General features: G+C 37.5%; 1 protein-coding gene across 1 annotated transcript in view; it reads left to right on the plus strand.

Annotated features, from left to right (window-relative positions):
• The window catches only part of PIR121 (transcription activator), a 58,166-nt gene extending 36,865 nt beyond the window's left edge, over positions 1–21,301 (plus strand). The window contains exons 16-30 of the mRNA XM_082870496.1: positions 1,134–1,302; positions 1,854–1,930; positions 3,713–3,883; positions 12,860–12,936; positions 13,038–13,140; positions 13,788–13,907; positions 14,000–14,143; positions 14,920–15,069; positions 16,306–16,449; positions 17,115–17,202; positions 17,288–17,415; positions 17,976–18,183; positions 18,566–18,738; positions 19,693–19,899; positions 20,912–21,301. Coding sequence (XP_082726622.1) covers positions 1,134–1,302; positions 1,854–1,930; positions 3,713–3,883; positions 12,860–12,936; positions 13,038–13,140; positions 13,788–13,907; positions 14,000–14,143; positions 14,920–15,069; positions 16,306–16,449; positions 17,115–17,202; positions 17,288–17,415; positions 17,976–18,183; positions 18,566–18,738; positions 19,693–19,899; positions 20,912–21,106 — 2,154 coding nt within the window. The 3' untranslated portion in view covers positions 21,107–21,301. The remainder of the gene's footprint in view (positions 1–1,133; positions 1,303–1,853; positions 1,931–3,712; positions 3,884–12,859; positions 12,937–13,037; positions 13,141–13,787; positions 13,908–13,999; positions 14,144–14,919; positions 15,070–16,305; positions 16,450–17,114; positions 17,203–17,287; positions 17,416–17,975; positions 18,184–18,565; positions 18,739–19,692; positions 19,900–20,911) is intronic.

A 21,301-nucleotide genomic window follows, 5' to 3' on the forward strand; every position in this document is an offset into this window, starting at 1 on the left:
GCTGGCATACTTCTATTGGGCATTGTTCTAATACTTCCCTTATCAATTGCAGCTAGAAATGAATCATGCAGCTCAGGTGGAACCTGGGGAGCCACCAGAGGGAAGCAAAGCCGAAGGCTGTAAAAGCGAAAAAGGAAAAGAAGGCTCCGGCTAAGACAAAAGCTGCTGCGCCAAAAGCTAAAGCCGCTGTGAAGCCCAAGCCAGCGGCAAAGGCCAAGCCAGCTGCGAAGCCAAAAGCTACTGTGAAACCGAAGGCTGCCGTGAAGCTGAAAGCTGCAGTGAAGCTCAAGGCTGTGGCGAAGCCCAAACCAAAGCCGAAGGCGAAGGATCCTAACAAGAGGCAAATGAGCATGGAGGAGAAGCATAGATTGAGTGTTGGGTTGCAGAGTTTGCCCCAGGAAAAGATGCCACAGTTAGTGCAGATTATGAAGAAGAGGAATTCACATTGGCCTCAAGAGAGAGGATTTAGGCAGTGATGGGAAGGTATGTGTAGAAAATAAGCGGAATAGGTTGAGGTCCGGCGGGCGGCCAAGGCGAGGTTGCCGCCCGCCGGTGAAACGAAAAATACTAAGTGCTTAACCTTGCTCTGATACCATGTAGAAATTTAATGTATAAAGAGAAATAGAGAATTGTATTATTGATTGATTTATATTGATATCTATTACAATGATTCATGATTCCTATATATAGAAGAGGGTGAGTGTGTAGTAGGTAAGGAGTAGGTGAAGTGGAGGTGGTAGTGGTGTAGTGGGTTAGGTTTAGTGGAGTAGGTGAGGTGGTAGTGGTGTAGTGGAGTAGGTTTAAGTGGGTAAAGTAGGTGGAGAGTAGGTGGATTTTAACATTAACTTTGCTCATGCTCTTTACATGATGCTTGTTATTCAGTTTTGAACTGGATGAACTTTTATTATTCATCACTGCTTTCTTCTTTCTTTATTGCTGGTTTGAGTAATTTTGTCACATCAAAATGTTGTAATTTGTGCTGAGAATTTGTAAACTATTTTATTGTTGTCTAGTTTACCACATGTGCTTCTTGATACAATTTAGTGTAACGTTGGTGTGTGGATATGTTTGCAGGGGTTGGGATAAAAAACATTAAATTATTATTTGCTTAATTATTTATTTATTTTTTACAGGTGCACTGCTTGCAGTTCCTGATATATGAGGTGGTATCAGGTGGTAATCTGAGGAAGCCTGGGGGGCTTTTTGGGAATAGCGGCTCTGAAATTCCTGTTAATGATTTGAAACAATTGGAAACTTTCTTCTACAAGCTTAGCTTTTTCTTGCATATATTAGACTATACAGGTTCTTCTATCTCACTCTTTCTTTAGGTTTAATGCATGTTATAATATGTGATATTCCTTGTATGGCATTTTGATATTTGAAAAGTTTTTCTCTTTGTATGTATAACAATAGGATCATTCAATTTTGTTAAAAATATGATATTTCATCTTCATGTACAATTGATTGTGTTAGAATTCATGTTTTCTTTTGCATTTTTCAAAATTTTCTTTTGTTTTGACCATTTATTTTTATTTTTATTTTTATTTTTTTGTGTGTGGCACTTATACCATCAAAATTTATTCATCTATTAAACATGATAAATGCTGTATCAGTGAGGAGGGTTCATGCAGTAACTTTTGAATTGAGAAGGGTACATTGACCTGGATTATATCCTACACAGAAGTGGATTACTGTGAACTCAGGAATATAAGTGGTGATAAATTTCTACTCAGATGTAAAGATTCCTGCAATAGCAGGGTGGAAAATAAACTAATTTGCCAAATTGTTATTTTTTTGGATTTCTATACATTCACATATTGTTTAAGTTAACATTGGTTTTATGGTGTCTGCAGAAACTGTTGCAACTCTGACAGATCTTGGTTTTTTGTGGTTCAGAGAATTTTATTTGGAATCTTCTCGCGTAATCCAGGTGAAGAAAATAAGAAAAGTGGTAGTATCTTTTCTCATATTAAGTGTCAGTTTTATGTAACAATTACAGGCAGATGATACATACATGGTTGTTTAGGTGATATGGTTCTTTGTCATGACGAATAGATATAGCATTAGGATTGATTCAAGTTTTTTACAATCAGAGCATTTGTGGTATATTATGACTGATTAAAGCAACTTTGCTCATGTCCACCTTATATATTAGTATGTAAACAAAGGCCATTCATGAAGTAGTAACTAGCAGTTCCCCCTAAAACGTGATGCTTGCTTGGTAGTTGAACTACCAAGTGTGTTATTTTTCTCTGGAAGTTTGACTTGGCTAGAGTTGTGTGCAGTAGGATTACAGCTGGAATTGTGTTGGTGAGACAAATAAGCCTATATTTACATTGTATTTATCGAAAAAACCCCTCCTTATACTTACATTGTCTAATCTGATTTGTGGCTGAGTTTTAGTTACTCTAGAACTATAATTCAATGGTGCTCTAGAGTAGTATTGTTGATGGGGATCAGGGGAGAGGATTGCACACATACTTTAGGTGCAAAAGGAATCCAAGAAATGAGGGATTTGATTAGCAATTAGCAATTAGGAATTTAGATTTATTATGATTGTCTCCACCTATTTAAGGATTTTTTCTTATTTTCTTATTGGGTAGTAAGTAGCTATACATATATATATAGAGAGAGTGTTTTCAGAGAAGAACTTCCATTTGCGTGATTGAAACTCAACTTTTCTCTCTGCAGATCTTTTCTCTCTTCGTCTTCTTCTCTCTTATTCTTTCTCTTCTATTTTTTTTTTTTTCCTTCTCTTTTTTGTTCTATGACATTTGGTGTCAAAGCCAATTTAGAGGATACTTATGAAGATACTTTAGAGGTTGAACATTATCTAACAAGAAAAACTCGTTGCTATAAACCATTCTCTTCCATGATGCCTAGTAGGGTTACACAATTAACTGTTACTACACTTTCTCTCTGTCTTATTAGTGTTGCATCCCCTAAGCATGTGGTTTCATTAGAACGAAAATGTTGATCAGGTTAACAATAGTCCTCTCTTGCCTTTGACTAGTGTCTCTTACAAATATCATGATTACTTGAATGATGATCATGTTGTGTCTGCTCATTTTTCTCAAATGGCCAAGAATTTAGAGTTTAAGATTGAATCCCAATCTAATGAAGTGTCAGAATTTGATTTTTGTTCAATCATTAATTCAACAGATGATGATGTTACTTGCAAGTCTGTCACTCCTATCTCTTTGTCTGATTCTGAGCATTCTCTTGATATTATGTTTTAGCGTCCACTCATGAGTCTCTTAATCTTGTTTGTTCACTTGATGTTTGGGTATGTTTCTCTCTTCGGGCAGACTTCTCTTTTCTTCTCTTGTTTCCTTCTATTATTGTATTCTTCTTCTCCTCCTCCTCTACTATTCTTTGTGGCACTGCATCACTTACTTTTCAAGAGGGTGAAATATCAGTACATAGGTTAAAGGCCACTTTATATCGTAGTTTCACTTTTGGTTTAGAGGAAAATTTGTGAAACATCTTTCGCTCTTTTAGATTTTTTGGGAGAGCTTTCTTTTGGAGAGGGTTTATAGTTTATTTTATTTATTTATTTATATAATTTTTTTTTTCTTTTGTTGGTGTATGCCCCATCTGGCATGTTGAATAAAATTACTTCATAAAAAGTGTGTGTGTGTATCCTCCATGTTATCTGGATATGCTTTCTCTCCATGTGATTGACAGAAACTTGTATGTTGTGCATGTGCAGTTTCCTGTTGAATGCTCTCTTCCCTGGATGCTGGTGGATCATATGATTGAGTCGCAAAATGCAGGTCTTCTGGAGAGTGTTTTAATGCCATTTGACATCTATAATGATTCTGCTCAGCAAGCATTAGTTATTCTCAAGCAACGCTTTCTCTATGATGAAATTGAAGCTGAGGTGATTGAATAAAATTGAACAAAGTGAAGTTTTTCTTGTGAAGATTCTTTGATGATTTTTGTCTATTTTGTGGAAGTTTTTCTTGTGCATGGAAAATCTGCATATAATATTGCTGGAAATTTGTGTTAATAAGATAGTGGCATATGATAGTGGTGTTGGTGGCATATAGTGGCATGTATAGAATATGATAGTGGTGTTGGTGGAAGATAGTGGCATGTATATAATATGATAGTGGTGTTGGTGGCATATAGTGGCATGTATAGAATATGATAGTGGTGTTGGTGGAAGATAGTGGCATGTATATAGTATGATAGTGGTAGATAGTGGTAATATATAATAGGTAAGTGGCATATAATGGGTTATAATGATGTTTGTAATATCTCCTATATAAGGAGTGTCATTTGGTCTTGTAAGATAAGAAGTTTTGAATATAACAGAAATATATTCCTTCTTCCTCATATTTTCGGAGTTCTTCTTCCTCATATTTTCTAAGTTGGTATCAGAGCAACAAAAAACACAGCAGCTCTAAAACCGTCATAGGCATGTCGGAAGTCATTCCAGTGAAAACGTCCAACTCTCACTCTGTCCAAATCACCACCATCCGCCTAAATGGTGATAATTTTCTCCGCTGGTCACAATCTGTCCGGATGTATATCCGTGGGCAAGGAAAGATCGGTTACATCACTGGTGACAAGAAGGCTCCTGCTGTTAATGATCCGCTGTTCGATAGTTGGGACGCTGAAAACTCCATGGTTATGACATGGTTGGTCAATTCCATGGAGGAGGATATAAGCTCTAATTACATGTGCTATACTACTGCACAAGAATTGTGGGATAATGTTAGTCAGATGTATTCTGACCTAGGAAATCAATCTCAAGTTTTCGAATTAACTTTGAAGTTGGGAGAGATTCGTCAAGGAGATGATTCCGTCACCAAATATTTCAATTCGTTGAAAAGGTTGTGGCAGGATCTTGACATCTTCAACACATATGAATGGAAATCGGTTGACGACTGCAACCACCACAAGAAAACTGTGGAAGACAGCCGTATTTACAAATTTCTTGCCGGCCTCAACATTGAGTTCGATGAAGTGCGAGGAAGAATTATTGGCAGACCTCCTCTCCCATCCATTGGCGAAGTATTTGCCGAAGTCAGAAGGGAAGAGAGCCGAAGGAGCGTTATGCTTAAGAAAAAAGGTACTGGTGAATCAATTGAAATTTCTGCTTTAATTAGCGATGCTGCGGCCAACAAGGCTGCAAATTACCAGCGCAGGTTTGATGATAAGCCACGGGTCTGGTGTGATTTTTGCAACAAGCCTCGCCATACACGCGAAACGTGTTGGAAGATCCATGGCAAACCTGTCAACTGGAAAAGCAGCAAACAAGGAGAGAAGAATCGTGGCTTTCCTACCGCTAATGAAGCCGATTCAGGTCCCTTCAACAAAGAGCAGATTGATCAACTCTTAAAGCTGATAAAATCCAACTCCTCATCCGGTACTCCTAGTGTTTTGTTGGCACAAACAGGTAGAAATCCTAAAGCCTTCTCTTGCCTAAACTTCTCTCCGTGGATCATAGATTCCGGTGCCTCCGATCACATGACTAGTTTTTCCCATTTATTTAGTACCTATTTCCCTTGTTCTGGTCATGACAAAATCAGAATAGCCGATGGTAGTTTTTCACCTATTGCAGGAAAAGGATTTATTAAACTAACTGAGAAAATTAATCTCAATGCTGTTCTTCACGTCCCCAACTTAGCCTGTAACCTTTTGTCTGTCAGTAAACTATCTAAGGATTCTAATTGTCGTGTTACATTTTTTGAATCCCATTGTGAATTTCAGGACCAGAACTCGGGGATGATGATTGGGCGTGCTAGGATGCTTGAAGGTCTTTACTACTTTGATGAAGTACCTGTTAGTAATAAAAAAGCTCAGAGCTTTAATAGTACTAGTTCAATCTCTGTTCGAGAAAACATAATGCTATGGCACTATAGGCTAGGGCATCCTAGTTTTCTTTATCTGAAACATTTATTTCCAGCATTATTTAAAGGGATTGATTGTTCTTCTTTTCATTGTGAAAGTTGCATTTTTGCAAAATTTCATCGCTCTACTTATTTGCCAAAACCTTACCAGGCTTCCAAACCTTTTTATTTGATTCATAGTGATGTTTGGGGCCCTTCTAAAATCACTACTCTTTCTGGTAAAAAATGGTTTGTTACATTTATTGATGACCATACCCGCTTATGTTGGATTTATTTGATGAATAAAAAATCTGACGTGAAAAATTTATTCACAAATTTTTACAATATGATTGAAAACCAATTTCAAACCAAAATTGGTATTTTACATTCTGATAATGGAACAGAATATTTCAATGAGCAGTTGGGTGAGTTTTTGGAAAAAAAGGGGATTTTTCATCAATCTACATGTCGGGATACCCCTCAACAAAATGGCATTGCAGAACGAAAAAATAAACATCTACTTGAAGTAGCACGTGCTATAATGTTTTACATGCATGTTCCTAAATATTTATGGGGTGAAGCAATTTTAACAGCCTCTTATTTGATAAATAGGATGCCTACAAAGGTGTTAACATACAAAACACCTTTTGATTGTCTCAAAGCTTTTTTTCCTGACACGAGGTTGTTTTCTGATTTACCTGCCAAAGTTTTTGGATGTATTGCCTATGTTCATGTTCCCAGTCAATTTCGTTCAAAACTTGACCCCCGTGCTATAACATGTGTTTTTTTGGGTTATTCCTCAAACAAAAAGGGGTATAAGTGTTTCGATCCTCAAACCAAGAAATTTCATGTGAGTATGGATGTGTCATTTGTGGAAACAAAATCCTATTTCCCCAACACTTCTCTTCAGGGGGAGACAAGTGGAGTAGAAGACCGTTTTTGGGATATTTCTATCCCGCTCCCCAATGTCATTTATCCTACACAAAAACCACATCTGTCTGATAATGATCACTTAGGAGAACCAAGTTCTATGGTGCCTAGTCATGAAGATTCTTGTTTAGGGGGAGAAGTACTACAACATGATCTAAATCCTGAGCTTCAGGTTTATACTAGGAAGCGATTTCATCTGAGGAATAATGACCCGAATGTTCATCCTAATGACCCGAATGTCCACCCGAGTTCTGGCATCGAAATTTTAGGTAATCCTATTCCTTCTATTTCCGACCTTGATGTTCCTATAGCAATTAGGAAAGGTGTCCGAAATTGCATTAAACATCCTATTGCAAATTACCTCTCCTATCAAAGACTGTCTAAAAATCATAGAGCTTTCACATCTAGGATTTCACACTTGTTTGTTCCAAGGAATATACAGGAAGCATTGGATGATCCGAATTGGAAATTAGCAGTCATGGAGGAGATGAATGCTTTAAGGAGAAGTGGTACTTGGGAGATAGTTGATCTACCCAAAGACAAGAAAACAGTTGGGTGTAAATGGGTGTTTACGATAAAATGTAACGCAGATGGAAGCGTTGAGAGATACAAGGCAAGACTGGTGGCTAAAGGCTTCACTCAAACTTATGGGATCGACTATCAGGAGACGTTTGCTCCTGTTGCTAAAATAAATTCCATCAGAGTACTGTTATCTCTTGCAGTAAATTCAGATTGGCCTCTACATCAACTTGACATTAAAAATGCATTTCTCAATGGTGATCTTGAAGAGGAGGTGTTCATGAGCCTACCGCCGGGATTTGAGCAGAGACTTGGAAGCGACAGAGTATGCAGATTGAACAAGTCATTATACGGACTCAAACAATCACCAAGAGCGTGGTTTGAACGCTTTGGGAAGGCAGTTATCAGTTGTGGCTTCTCGCAAAGTCAAGCAGATCACACAATATTTTATAAACATTCAAAAAACAGTAAAATTGCAATTTTGATTGTTTATGTTGATGACATCATTTTAACTGGTAATGATGAAGCAGAGTTAGCAGGCCTCAAAAAGAAACTCGCAAAAGAATTTCACATTAAGGATCTGGGAGCCCTCAAGTATTTCCTCGGAATGGAATTTGCAAGATCCAAGGAAGGTATATTCGTTAATCAGAGAAAATATGTTCTTGATCTCCTTGGAGAAACAGGTATGCTTGGTTGTAAGATGGTGGAGACTCCGATCGAGCCTAACTTGAAGTTACAAGCTGCTAAGGCTGAACAAGTCAAAGAGAGGGAACAATATCAGCGACTTGTAGGGAAATTGATTTACTTGTCTCATACGCGGCCTGATATTGCCTTTGCAGTCAGCATGGTAAGTCAGTTCATGCACTCACCAGGGGCAGAGCACTTTGAGGCCGTTTATAAGATCTTAAGATATTTGAAAGGAACTCCAGGGAGAGGCTTACTGTTCAAGAAACATGGACATCTTCAAGTTGAAGTATACACAGATGCAGACTGGGCAGGAAGTGTTACAGACAGGAGATCAACATCCGGATACTGCTCCTTTGTAGGTGGAAACCTAGTTACATGGCGGAGTAAAAAACAGAATGTGGTAGCTAGAAGTAGTGCAGAAGCAGAGTTCAGAGCTGTTGCCCATGGAATCTGTGAAGTAATGTGGATTAAAAGAATTCTTGAAGAATTAAAGCTTTCTCACCCGACACCTATGAAGGTCTATTGTGACAACAAAGCAGCTATATCTATAGCTCATAATCCAGTTCTACATGATCGCACAAAACATATAGAAGTGGATAAACATTTCATCAAGGAGAAAATCAATGCTGGCATAATCTGTATGACCTACCTTCCAACAGGTGAACAATTAGCTGATGTGCTAACGAAGGGATTACACAAGAAGCAATTTGATAAGCTGACTAGCAAGCTGGCTATGGAAGATATCTTCAAACCAGCTTGAGGGGGAGTGCTGGAAATTTGTGTTAATAAGATAGTGGCATATGATAGTGGTGTTGGTGGCATATAGTGGCATGTATAGAATATGATAGTGGTGTTGGTGGAAGATAGTGGCATGTATATAATATGATAGTGGTGTTGGTGGCATATAGTGGCATGTATAGAATATGATAGTGGTGTTGGTGGAAGATAGTGGCATGTATATAGTATGATAGTGGTAGATAGTGGTAATATATAATAGGTAAGTGGCATATAATGGGTTATAATGATGTTTGTAATATCTCCTATATAAGGAGTGTCATTTGGTCTTGTAAGATAAGAAGTTTTGAATATAACAGAAATATATTCCTTCTTCCTCATATTTTCGGAGTTCTTCTTCCTCATATTTTCTAAGTAATATGTTTTCCCTTGTCATACAATCTGAAACTTTTTGGTGAACTTCCAGCATCAGAGCTAATATTTAATGGAGGTGAGCAAGGATTGAAGTTTTGTTTTGGTGTTTCATTTGGTCAGCTTTGAAATGGAAAAGTTTCAGAAAAGTTTTGAATCATAAGGGAAAGGAAAAAAAAAAAAAAAAACTTTAGAAAATGCAATGAAATGTTTGGAAACAAACTTTAAAACCCATCCACACACACATATTTATATATATATATATATGTGTGTGTGTGTATAAGATCAACAATTGATTAAATGAACACGTTCGAGGTCTTTCGGTAATGGCTAAAGGTTAAGAACGATGTTCAACAAAGGTCAAATAAATTTTGAATTTAATAAACAAAAGTTTAAAGGATTTATTTGGGGATATGGAGTTTGCCTCTAGAAAATGTATGACAGGTTCTATTTGTTGTAGATAAGAAAAAGAAGAAGAAAGTGCTTGTAAGAACAAAAAATCTCCACTCCGAGCTTCTAACTCACTATGAGTGTTGTTAAAATCCACCTACTCTCCACCTACTTCACCCACTTAAACCTACTCCACTAAACCTAACCCACTACACCACTACCACCTCACCTACTCCACTAAACCTAACCCACTACACCACTACCACCTCCACTTCACCTACTCCTTACCTACTACACACTCACCCTCTTCTATATATAGGAATCATGAATCATTGTAATAGATATCAATACAAGAATCAATAATACAATTCTCTATTTCTCTTTATACATTAAATTTCTACATGGTATCAGAGCAAGGTTAAGCACTTAGTATTTTTCGTTTCACCGGCGGGCGGCAACCTCGCCTTGGCCGCCCGCCGGACCTCAACCTATTCCGCTTATTTTCTACACATACCTTCCCATCACTGCCTAAATCCTCTCTCTTGAGGCCAATGTGAATTCCTCTTCTTCATAATCTGCACTAACTGTGGCATCTTTTCCTAGGGCAAACTCTGCAACCCAACACTCAATCTATGCTTCTCCTCCATGCTCATTTGCCTCTTGTTAGGATCCTTCGCCTTCGGCTTTGGTTTGGGCTTCGCCACAGTCTTGAGCTTCACTGCAGCTTTCAGCTTCACAGCAGCCTTCGGTTTCACAGCAGCTTTTGGCTTCGCAGCTGGCTTGGCCTTTGCCGCTGGCTTGGGCTTCACAGCGGCTTTAGCTTTTGGCGCAGCAGCTTTTGTCTTAGCCGGAGCCTTCTTTTCCTTTTTCGCTTTTACAGCCTTCGGCTTTGCTTCCCTCTGGTGGCTCCCCAGGTTCCACCTGAGCTGCATGATTCATTTATAGCTGCAATTGATAAGGGAAGTATTAGAACAATGCCCAATAGAAGTATGCCAGCTGCTCCTTACCCTACTCCTGGAGCACTATTAATAGGTGATGCTTTCAACATGCGTCATCCTTTAACTGGTGGAGGAATGACTGGAGCCCTGTATAAGGTGTTTTGTGCATCTCCTGATCAAGCAAGGAAGGAAATGCGTGAAGCATGTTTTGATTATTTGAGCCTTGGAGGTGTGTGTTCAACAGGACCAGTGGCTTTACTCTCTGGTCTAAATCCTAGCCTATTGAGCTTGATACTCCATTTCTTTGCTATAGCCATATATGGTGTTGGCCGTCTGTTGCTACCATTTCCTTCCCCTAAGCGCCTGTGGATAGCAGCTAGATTATTTTTGGGTGCATCGGCTATCATTTTTCCCCTCTTTCTCTCACATGGGCTTGTCCCCTCTCTCTCCTCCGTTTGATTTCAAAATCCATTATTTTTATTTATTTTCTCCAAACCACTTTCCTTATTTCCCCCATCTTTCATTTTGATTTGAAATATATTTTTATTATTTCTTTCTTTATTTTTCTTTCACATTATTTTTTAATCTTTTTCAAATTCCATTCATACCATATAGCTTTGCACACCAAACCATCTTTTATTCATCTCAGGGATCAACCCCGATCACAATTTTAACAAAAAAAAAAAAAAAAAAAAAAACAAACAAACAAACAAACCACCACCACAACAACACAAACCACAACACCACAAGATTTGTTTTCTTTTCTGCAGACGGCCACCCACCGACCTCACTTTTTCGCCTATTCCGCCGGTCTTTTCTTCTTGCCTCCGTCCTGGGCGGCCCTTGACGGTGTTGCCTCCGTGTTTCCCACTCCACTGGGCACGATCACTCCACCCTGCTCCTCCACTACAGCATATGGCGGACCTCCAAATCGGAACATAACGGTGGCCTTCCGCTTCAGCTCCTTATTTTCTGCCTTTAGCACACTTATCTCTGCTCGCGCATCCTTATACATGCGTTGGAGCAGAGCCAGTTGGGCGTTTAACTGCTGCACCTCATTTGTCCTACTCTGCAGCCGGTGCGACAAGTTTGTGACCGCAGTCATAGTTTCAACACAGGACTTCAATGTATACTGATTAGCTTCAATATCCGTTTGCACTGCCATTTTTTGCTCCACCGACCGCATCGGAAAGTTCAACGGAGCAAAACCAGAGGTGTTTGGTTGAGGTTCACAGGCCACCGCACCAGTTATCTCTCTTGTTGACTCGTTGAGGTCGGGAAAGAGAGTGAGCAGACCACGGGAAGAAGAGGCTATGTTCTGGGTAGCTGAACGGGAAGAAGAAGCCATGTTTTTGGGTTGCTGAGTGTTTCAGAGAAGGGTTGGTTACAGAATGTTACAGAGAACGAAGAGGTTTCAACTGGTTTGTTATGCTTCCAAGCCTCAGACTTCGCTTTGGTTTATAAAGACAGAGACGACGAGGCCGACACGCGCTCTGTCAATCACGTGCATCGCCGCGTGTCAGGCGCCCCTTTTGATGGCTCGACGCTTTCTGTCGGGCACGTCTTTTGATGAAGTGGGCGCGTCTTTTGATGGCACGCCTTTTGATGGCACGCCTTTTTATGGATTGGGCACGCCTTTTGATGGCACACCTTTTGAAAGATTGGGCACACCTTTTGAGGGTGCGACTTTTTAAGGGTCCGACAAGACTCTGTAAACTGTCCCGACATTGATTCCGGTTAGTTTCTACAAGGGTCCAGCAAGACTCTGTAAACTGTCACCACAACTGTCACAACATTGTCTGCTACAACGGTCCGACATGACCCCATAAACTGTCTTCTACATCGGTCTGACACCGCCATCCAGTGTCCTCTACACCGTTATGACACCACCATACAGTGTCCTCTGCATGGTTATGACACCCCCATACAGTGTCCTCTACAACGTTATGACACCACCATCCAGTGTCTTCACCAATGGTCTGACACGACCATACAGTGTCTCTTATCCTCTTTTATTTTTATGTATTTTCTTGTTTTGTTACTCTCTCCAAACTCAAGTTGGTTAGTTCCTATCCCCCTTGAGTTTGCGGGGGGCTGTTAAAATCCACCTACTCTCCACCTACTTCACCCACTTAAACCTACTCCACTAAACCTAACCCACTACACCACTACCACCTCACCTACTCCACTAAACCTAACCCACTACACCACTACCACCTCCACTTCACCTACTCCTTACCTACTACACACTCACCCTCTTCTATATATAGGAATCATGAATCATTGTAATAGATATCAATACAAGAATCAATAATACAATACTCTATTTCTCTTTATACATTAAATTTCTACAAGTGTCTCAATGACGTGTATTTTATTCAGTTGTGAATATTTTGTTTTCTTTTCTAGGTGGATCATTGTTTTGATATATTTGTTTCAAAGCTGTGTGAGACGATTTTTACATATTACAAAAGTTGGGCAGCAAGGTATGCTCTTGCTCTGTGGTTTGCACCTGTCCTATTAAAATTGTTTTATCTTACTATTTCTTTCTTTCTTTTTTGTTTTTTTGGGTTATGAAATTCTGCAGTGAGCTACTTGATCCCTCATTCCTTTTTGCCCTGGATAATGGGGAAAAGTTTTCTGTCCAACCTATGAGATTCACTGCACTACTAAAGATGACTCGAGTTAAGGTGAGGAGATACTTATTATTGATCCAGAAAATTCATGGAGGCTTATGGAGACTTTATTTACAATTTTATAATTTTATTTACGTCTTTAATACTTTACTTATTTATTTTTATTTATAGTTCATTAGGATCTTAGCAATATTTGGATTCTTATTTTTAGGGATTCAGTTCTAAATAAGAATAGGATCTAGTTTTCTATTTTAAATTAGGGTTTCTAGTCTATAATTATTAAGTGGTTTCTTCGTAATAGCTAGCTTTGAATTAATGATATTGAGACTGTTTTAAGGCTGTGGCCATTTTACGAGATTAGGGTTTTGACCCTTCTTGTCTATTACAAAGGTTTGCTTTTGAACATGAATCGTTGGATTACGCCAAACGGATCACACTTTCTTTTTGTCAATGTTTGTTTGCTAGTTTCTTTTCATCCCTCTATACTGAGGGCTTCGAGGAGAGAATTGCAAAATTTGTGATATACTTTTTCATGGTTGTAGAATGAAAATTGCCATGGATTTCTAATTCTTGATCAGCACTTGAGTTTTATTGTTCAGCCAAATCTTTTATTTTTTCTTGTCTTTCAGCTATGTTTTTGACCTTCTCACCCCGTTCCTCAATTCCGTTTCTCATTGATTGTGGATTTGATGCATGTATAGTTATTGGGAAGGGCAATTAATTTAAGAAGTTTGATTGCTGAGAGGATGAACAAAGTCTTCAGGGAGAACATTGAATTTTTGTTTGATCGGTTTGAGTCTCAGGATCTATGTGCTATTGTGGTAAGTGACTTTTCTCTATTTGGTTCTTGTAACGAACAAGTAAACTTTGTTATCTCTTATTTTTATTTTTGAAAATGATGTTTTGGTTTCAGGAATTGGATAAACTTCTGAACATCTTGCAGCTTGCTCATGAATTGTTATCTAGAGATCTTTCAATCGACTCATTCAATCTCATGTTGAGTGAGATGCAAGAGAATATATCTCTTGTTTCTTATTCCAGTCGACTTGCTTCTCAGGTCTGGAAAAGTAGCTTTTCTTGTTGCCTTGAATATTTTCCCTCTCTTCATATTTATGTTTGCACTCAAGCTGATCTGCGTACATGGTAATGTTATCTGTTATGACACAAAAAAATTAGTATATGTTCTCTCTGAAAATGCTTGACCAGTTTAAAAATGATACTAAATTCTGCTTTGACAAATCTTTGTGAAAATTGATAGCAATAGGTCTTTCTTGTCTTTGTGTTGCAAACTCCTTGGGATGGTAGGGACATGGACCTTGTGGTCCTTGACCACAATGATTTTAAAGAGCACTCTTACTTGGAATGGAAACTGTATAAGTGTAGATTGGATGATCAGAGGTTCATTGGAGAGTGAAGAAAGACATCAGACACCAGAGAGCGTAGGCCTATATAGAGAACCAATCCAGCAGCCCAACCAGTGCAAATTGACCTGAAATAGCAACTTATGGTCAGTGTCAAATAATGAATTGGAAGTGGGTTTTGGGGGATTAGAAAATTGGGTGGGTGCAATTGGGTGTTGGGTTTGGAATCATTCTACCCGACTTGACCGATGGTGTAATCTCATTGGCTAGATTTTTTTACATGTATAACTTGACCCAACTTATGATATCCTTTTATTTATTTATTTATTTTTTTAAGTGTATTTCCTTATTTTGGAACATAGCGATATAATTTTGTGGCTTGAGTTGTTAATGATTATTATTTTTCCATAACCAAGTTTTTTTTTTTTGTTTGTTGATAAATTCCATGACCAAGTTTTTTTTTATCTTGTAGATTTGGACAGAGATGCAAAATGATTTTTTACCAAACTTCACGCTATGCAATACTACTCAGCGATTTGTTCGATCATCGAAAGTACCCCTTGCTCCTGTTCAGAAGCCTTCAATTCCTTATGCTAAAGCGAATTTCTACTGTGGTACTCAGGTAGAACATCATCAATTCAGCACCATCACTGAAGTGAATGTTTTCAATACTGCATTGTCTTTACAGAATGAATGAAATGGTTCTTTTCTTTTGTTGATATTTTTTGTCCATTGACTTATTTCTTGTTGTCTAACTGTTAAACTATACATGGTTCATACTTCATGTCGTTCTATATAGTCTACTTCATGTCATTCTGATGGATTTTGGGGGTTTTGGATGCAATAAGAAGGTCAAAGTGTTATGGGACTGTTCTTTTTCTGCAATTTTTTAGGTCATTGGGTTAAAACATAACTCAATATTTTACAAAGACAAGATGGAGGATATTGATTTCTTATGGGATGGAGTTTGTGTTTTTTTTCCCTATCTTTTTGGGCATCAGTTTCTTCTCCTTTTAGGGGGATTCATCTCTTTTTAGTGATTGGAGGGCAGTTTGTGATGTGTAGATTGAGATTTTTTTTGCCGTTTTAGTTTTCCTTTGGAGGATTCCTTGTTTTCCGGTTTCTTGTAACCCTCTTTGTACGTAATAAAATTCTTTTGGTTGTTGCTGATAAAGAAAAAAGACGCCAAACCTACAATGGATTAGTTGAGTCTGATGAGATAGGAGCTTCAGAATATATCGGTCTTTAAAATAGCCACGATTTGATAGTAGAGAGATGCGGAGGAAGGGGGAGAAGGTAGTAGAATAATGAATGTTTGGTTAATTCTCATTTGTGGCAAAGTGTGGGCATCCATGAGTGAAGCACAACCTAACCTTGGTTAGGAAAGAAAAGAGGGATGAGTATGGGAGAAGAAAAAACAAAAGGAGAAGGGCAATACGATGATAAGGAAAGGGAATAGAGAGCACGTGTAGCTGGCTGTAGGGTTTCTTAAATTGCAGGCAACCCGCCAAAGTGCCAAAACCAGGTATATAAAGGAAGAAACCTTAAGAATCTTGCCATTTTTTTTCTCATCTTATGTATCATCATCTCATGTAATCTTATGTCTCATGTCAGTTAGTTAATCATATTTGTACTGTACCTAGCACTTTAAAAGCTTAAGGGTGTGTCAACATTCACACATCATAAATACCCAAATCTTTAGTATGAACTGAAAAAGAATGAACAGAAATTATATTTCTGGGTTCTGTCTTATACATATTTTATTGTAATTGAATAAACCTGAGCAACTGTGTTGCGATCTTAATTTTATTAAATGGCTGAAATTTCATTTTCCCACCCATTTTTATTGTTATGATAGGATCTAAATTCTGCACACCAAAGCTTTGCTCGGTTACACAGTGGATTCTTTGGAATACCTCACATGTTTTCCATCGTCAGGCTTCTAGGGTCTAGATCATTGCCTTGGCTTATCCGTGCCCTACTGGATCATGTATCGAATAAGGTATGTAATGTTATGCAGTTTTTGTATATTTGGTGAATGATGGTGGTTATTAGCTTGAATAATTATCTTGATGCATCCCTTAAATCCTTTATTGAATTTGTTTTATTTGTTATGAATTGTCTTGTAAACAACTGATTAACAGCAAACTTATGATTTCATTAGCTATCTCTTGTTAAGTCACCAATTGTCCTAAAAGCTTAAGCTGTTAGGAAATGAGCCCAACAATGTATATCAAGCTATCCAATACCCACCCTCACGTGCAATCTCATCTTGCACATAGAGATGTAAACAAAGAACCAAATAGAAAGAGAAGCAGACAACCAAACAAAGAAGAAGAAACCAAACGGGGACCGAATACCAAATGCCAGAGGAGAAACTTGAACTGAAGAAGTCTCTCAACTGAGCTTTGATATGATGTTAAAGTAGAGAGAAATATTATCAGAAGAATGAGAGAGTTTAACCTATAGGGTTAGCTATATATTGAAATGAGTACGGCATTACTTTGACTTAAATACCATCAACAATTACCAAACCCCTAAAACTACGGTGTTTTGAAAGGATTTTATCCTCTTATATGCAATGGATTATTTATTGCTCTTGTCTGGATTCCATCAAAGGTATCTAGTTGTGGTTTTCTCTAACTTTCTCTGGCTGATCTGTTTCAGATAACTACCCTTGAACCAATGATTACAGGACTGCAAGATGCATTGCCAAAATCAATTGGACTTCTTCCTTTTGATGGAGGAGTAACAGGTAGCTCAGAGTAGAATATAATTTTGCCTAAAATATTTAAGTCGTATCTTTTCCTTGGATTTAAGTTTATTTGTATGTGCATCAGGTTGTTTGAGGCTTGTCAAAGAACATCTTAACTGGGGGTCAAAATCAGAACTCAAAGCAGAGGTTCTTCGTGGAATAAAGGAGATTGGAAGCGTATTATACTGGATGGGGCTTCTTGATATTGTTCTGGTGAGTTTCATGCATTATTTTTTCATTATACCTTTAAAAACCTCATAAGAGGGTGGGAAGTAAATTTCATTGCACTAACATATATATTAAATTAGTGAACAGGCAAATGTCGGACGACCAAGTGTATTTGTTGAATTTGTAAATGAGATAATTCGGTAAAATATTGAATCCAATTAAATGAAAATATAGTATAAATGTCTCTTGATAGGTACACAGTAGAACAATTAAGCAAAGAGCTTAAGTTAAAAGTTTCTGCACTCTACTCTCATACAAAAGTTTGTTGATGACATGAAAAACTATTTTTTCTTTGTAATGCAATTTACTCTTTATAGATTGATAGGGAGAGATATGATTGCTTAATCTGTAAAGACTTAAGTTATAATGATCAATTGCATCTCTCCCTATCAGGTCAATTATAACGATCTCAAATGTGTCATTAATAGCTACGTTATTTGATAGAAGAGTCTAGATCAGAGCTTACTAGGTTGATTTGTAATAATGTAGTGTATCAAATTTTTAACTGCAAGCTTCTCACAGTTCTTGTCTCACATGTGCAACAGAGAGAAGTAGATATCACGCATTTCATGCAAACAGCCCCATGGTTAGGCTTGATTCCTGGTGCAGATGGGCAAATATTGCAGTCCCAAGATGGGGGAGATAGCCCTATCGTCACTCTCTTCAAATCAGCTACTTCTGCAGCTGTGTCAAACCCAGGGTTCTCAAATCCAACAGCATTCTACACCATATCAAAACAGGCAGAAGCTGCTGGTGCATAGCTACCATCTCTCCTTGAATGAATTATTTATTACCATCTCTCCTTGAATGAATGATTTATTGGGGAGCTTCATTTATGCACACATGTTTTTCTAAGTTCACATTATTTTTTTGTTTGGATATCAACTACCGAATGAAATCTAGTGGATATTTGACAGTTAAAAAGACAATATTTTATTTGCGTACTCAACATGGATATTTTTTCATTTCTTGAAGCTTAGTGCTAACTGTATACTTTTCGACTAATCTGAACCTCTCTATAAGTCATTTGTCTCAATATAGTCAATATCCTTCACTATTTCCTTTTGTTTTCCATTATTTTTTAATTCATATATTCGTCAATCTTACGGGATTAAGCATCTTGCTTTTATTGTAGATCTGTTGTACAAAGCTAACATGAATACTGGAAGTGTGCTGGAATATGCCCTTGCTTTTACAAGTGCAGCATTGGATAAATATTGTACCAAATGGAGTGCAGCTCCAAAGACTGGATTCATTGACATTACAACTTCTAAAGACTTCTATCGCATATTTAGTGGCCTCCAAATTGTAAGTAAAACCTTTCAAATTCCTTCTTTGTTTTCCGCTAGTATAATATTTTGTTTAATAAATCTACACTTGAAAAGTATCCCATGTCTATCCAGGCAATAGTGTGATATACTTTATTGACATAGCTTTGCACTATAATAAGCTCAGATGCTCTTATGTTCGTGGTGTTCACCATAGTAGCAGGCATACTATTTCTTTATTGATTTCTTTCTACTTTGGGAACATTAGTGTTTCACTTATGCTACCCATACGTAGTTTGAAACAGTCTTTGCTCCTTTCTGTTTTTCTGGATAAGAAATGGTTTTCCATTATCAGTTGTCTTCAGTTAAGGTTATTCAAGATTTGTACTGCTCATGTATGTATAGCCTACAGGATCCAAACTTTTTTGAGTGTATAAAGTTTACCTTTGTTTGGTGCTTTGTCAATAATATTCTACTCATAAAAAAGGGCCTCCTTGAGAAGTGGTTACAGAGTTATTAATGTGAGAAATAAGGTTTAGAGGTCAATGGTGGCCTCAAAGTTTGGGTGTGCTTGGTGTAACTGGTCTATGTAACTATGTTTGAGGTGACTATGTCCAGTTGTAGGATGAGTTCCTCATGCATGTTCATTTCCTATGGTGGCTTTTTTTCTTGATTGAGAAAAGAAAATCTGGTTAGGTTTGGTTGAGGAAGAGAGCAGGAAATGGAACAGGAAAATGCTTAAGCTGATAAACAAATACAACTTCATTATTTATTTCATAAATAGTATTGACAATTACATTAAAATAATCTTTGGTTGTGTATTTTGGTTGAAAATATACATTGCTCTTATAGTTGTACCATACGAAATTTTTTGAACGTTTTCAGTAACTAGCAATTTGATTGTTTCATGTTTGTGTACCTCGTTTTGTAGTAAGATAAAACATAATAGATATCTTCTTGTGTTTCTAATCTGATGAGGCTCGTTTAACTACAGGAGTATCTGGAGGGATCTGTTCAAATATCACCAAGCAATCATGAAGTGCTAGGTGATTCAGTAGCCTGGGGTGGTTGTACTATAATATACCTACTTGGCCAGCAACTGCACTTTGAACTGTTTGATTTTTCATATCAAGTCCTCAATGTTGCAGAAGTGGAAGCTGCACCAATTATGCATACTCAGAAGTATGCTCATTCTGTGCAGGTATAAAGATTGCCTTTTATTTATAATTACATCCTCAATTACATAGTTAATTGTTGATTTTCTTGTATTCTTGTTGATTGTTACCTCGTGATATTACCGCGTATACTTTGAATGCCAGTCTATTTATAATGTCAACCTCTTTTATTGTGTTGTAGCTTGTATTTCCATCTCAATGGTTCCTCTAACTGTTCTTATAGGTGGGGGGATCATTGCCCTAGTTTGAGTAGTCACCAAGTGTACCAGTGTTGCAGCCCTAACTGTCATTTACTGCTTCAAGGACTCTCATTCTATTTCATGTGATTAGCCAGAAAAGATGTCCATTTAGGTGTACTTTTGAAATTTTCTGTTTGCTGGAATTTCAGGTGTGGAATGTCAATCTAGGTGTAATACAGCAAAGGCTTTAGCTTATCTTCATTAGCAGTAGCCTATTGTCTCGATTAATCTAGATGAGATGCCAAGATATGTAGTATCAAAATAATGTTTCATTGACTTGGCTAATGGGCATTCATTTTGGTGCTTGCTATAGAAATAGAGATTTAAGGGACAGTTGATGAGTACAAAGCCTATATATGTGCTAACTTCATATAATGTGTGGCATTCGCAGTTAGTGCGTATTTGAGACATTCAAAATAATAGGTTGACGAGGGGATTAAGTAAAAAAGGAGTGCAGAGAGTGCAGGATGATTAAGAGTGGAATGTGACTATCATTACTCTTTCTTATATATATATTTATGAAATCGGAATTACAGAACTAATATGAAAATCGTTGCATAAAGCAGCATATTCTTAAAATCTCCTGCTGTAATATTGATGTTCTTTTATTTTTAGGAAATTATAAACTAAATACTATTCATCTAGCTGTCCAAACATGAGCAGTTGAGTCATCTTTGAAACGAATTTTAACTCTTGACCATCATGTAAAACTGATTCCAGTAAAATGATAATTAATGCTTTTGTTGCATTTGACTTTTTTTTGTTTTTGTTTCTGACTGAATTCTACTTTCCAAAAAAGGGGTGGGAAGCCCTACTAGAAGCAATGAAGAAAGCAAGGAGGTTGAATAATCATGTGTTTTCGATGCTGAAAGCCCGCTGCCCGCTGGAAGACAAACAGGCATGCGCCATTAAGCAAAGTGGTGCCCCGCTACATCGCATCAAGTTTGAAAACACAGTCTCTGCATTTGAAACGTTGCCGCAGAAAGGTTCTTAAGTTGATTCTTCCTTCAATCTCTGTTGCCTTTTTTATTTTTATTTTATCTTCTTTTTGTATAGTATATATCTGCTTGTTCATGGTGCCAAAGATTGTTGGCATTGAAGCTCTTCTTCACGTCTGATGTAATAATCAAAACATCACAATTAACAAAATCCGGCATTAATATTAAGACGCTAGAATTGAGCCTCAAAA

This window comes from Camellia sinensis, chromosome 1 (assembly GCF_055761805.1).
Source record: "Camellia sinensis isolate YWXY chromosome 1, ASM5576180v1, whole genome shotgun sequence".
Taxonomy (NCBI): Eukaryota; Viridiplantae; Streptophyta; class Magnoliopsida; order Ericales; family Theaceae; genus Camellia; species Camellia sinensis.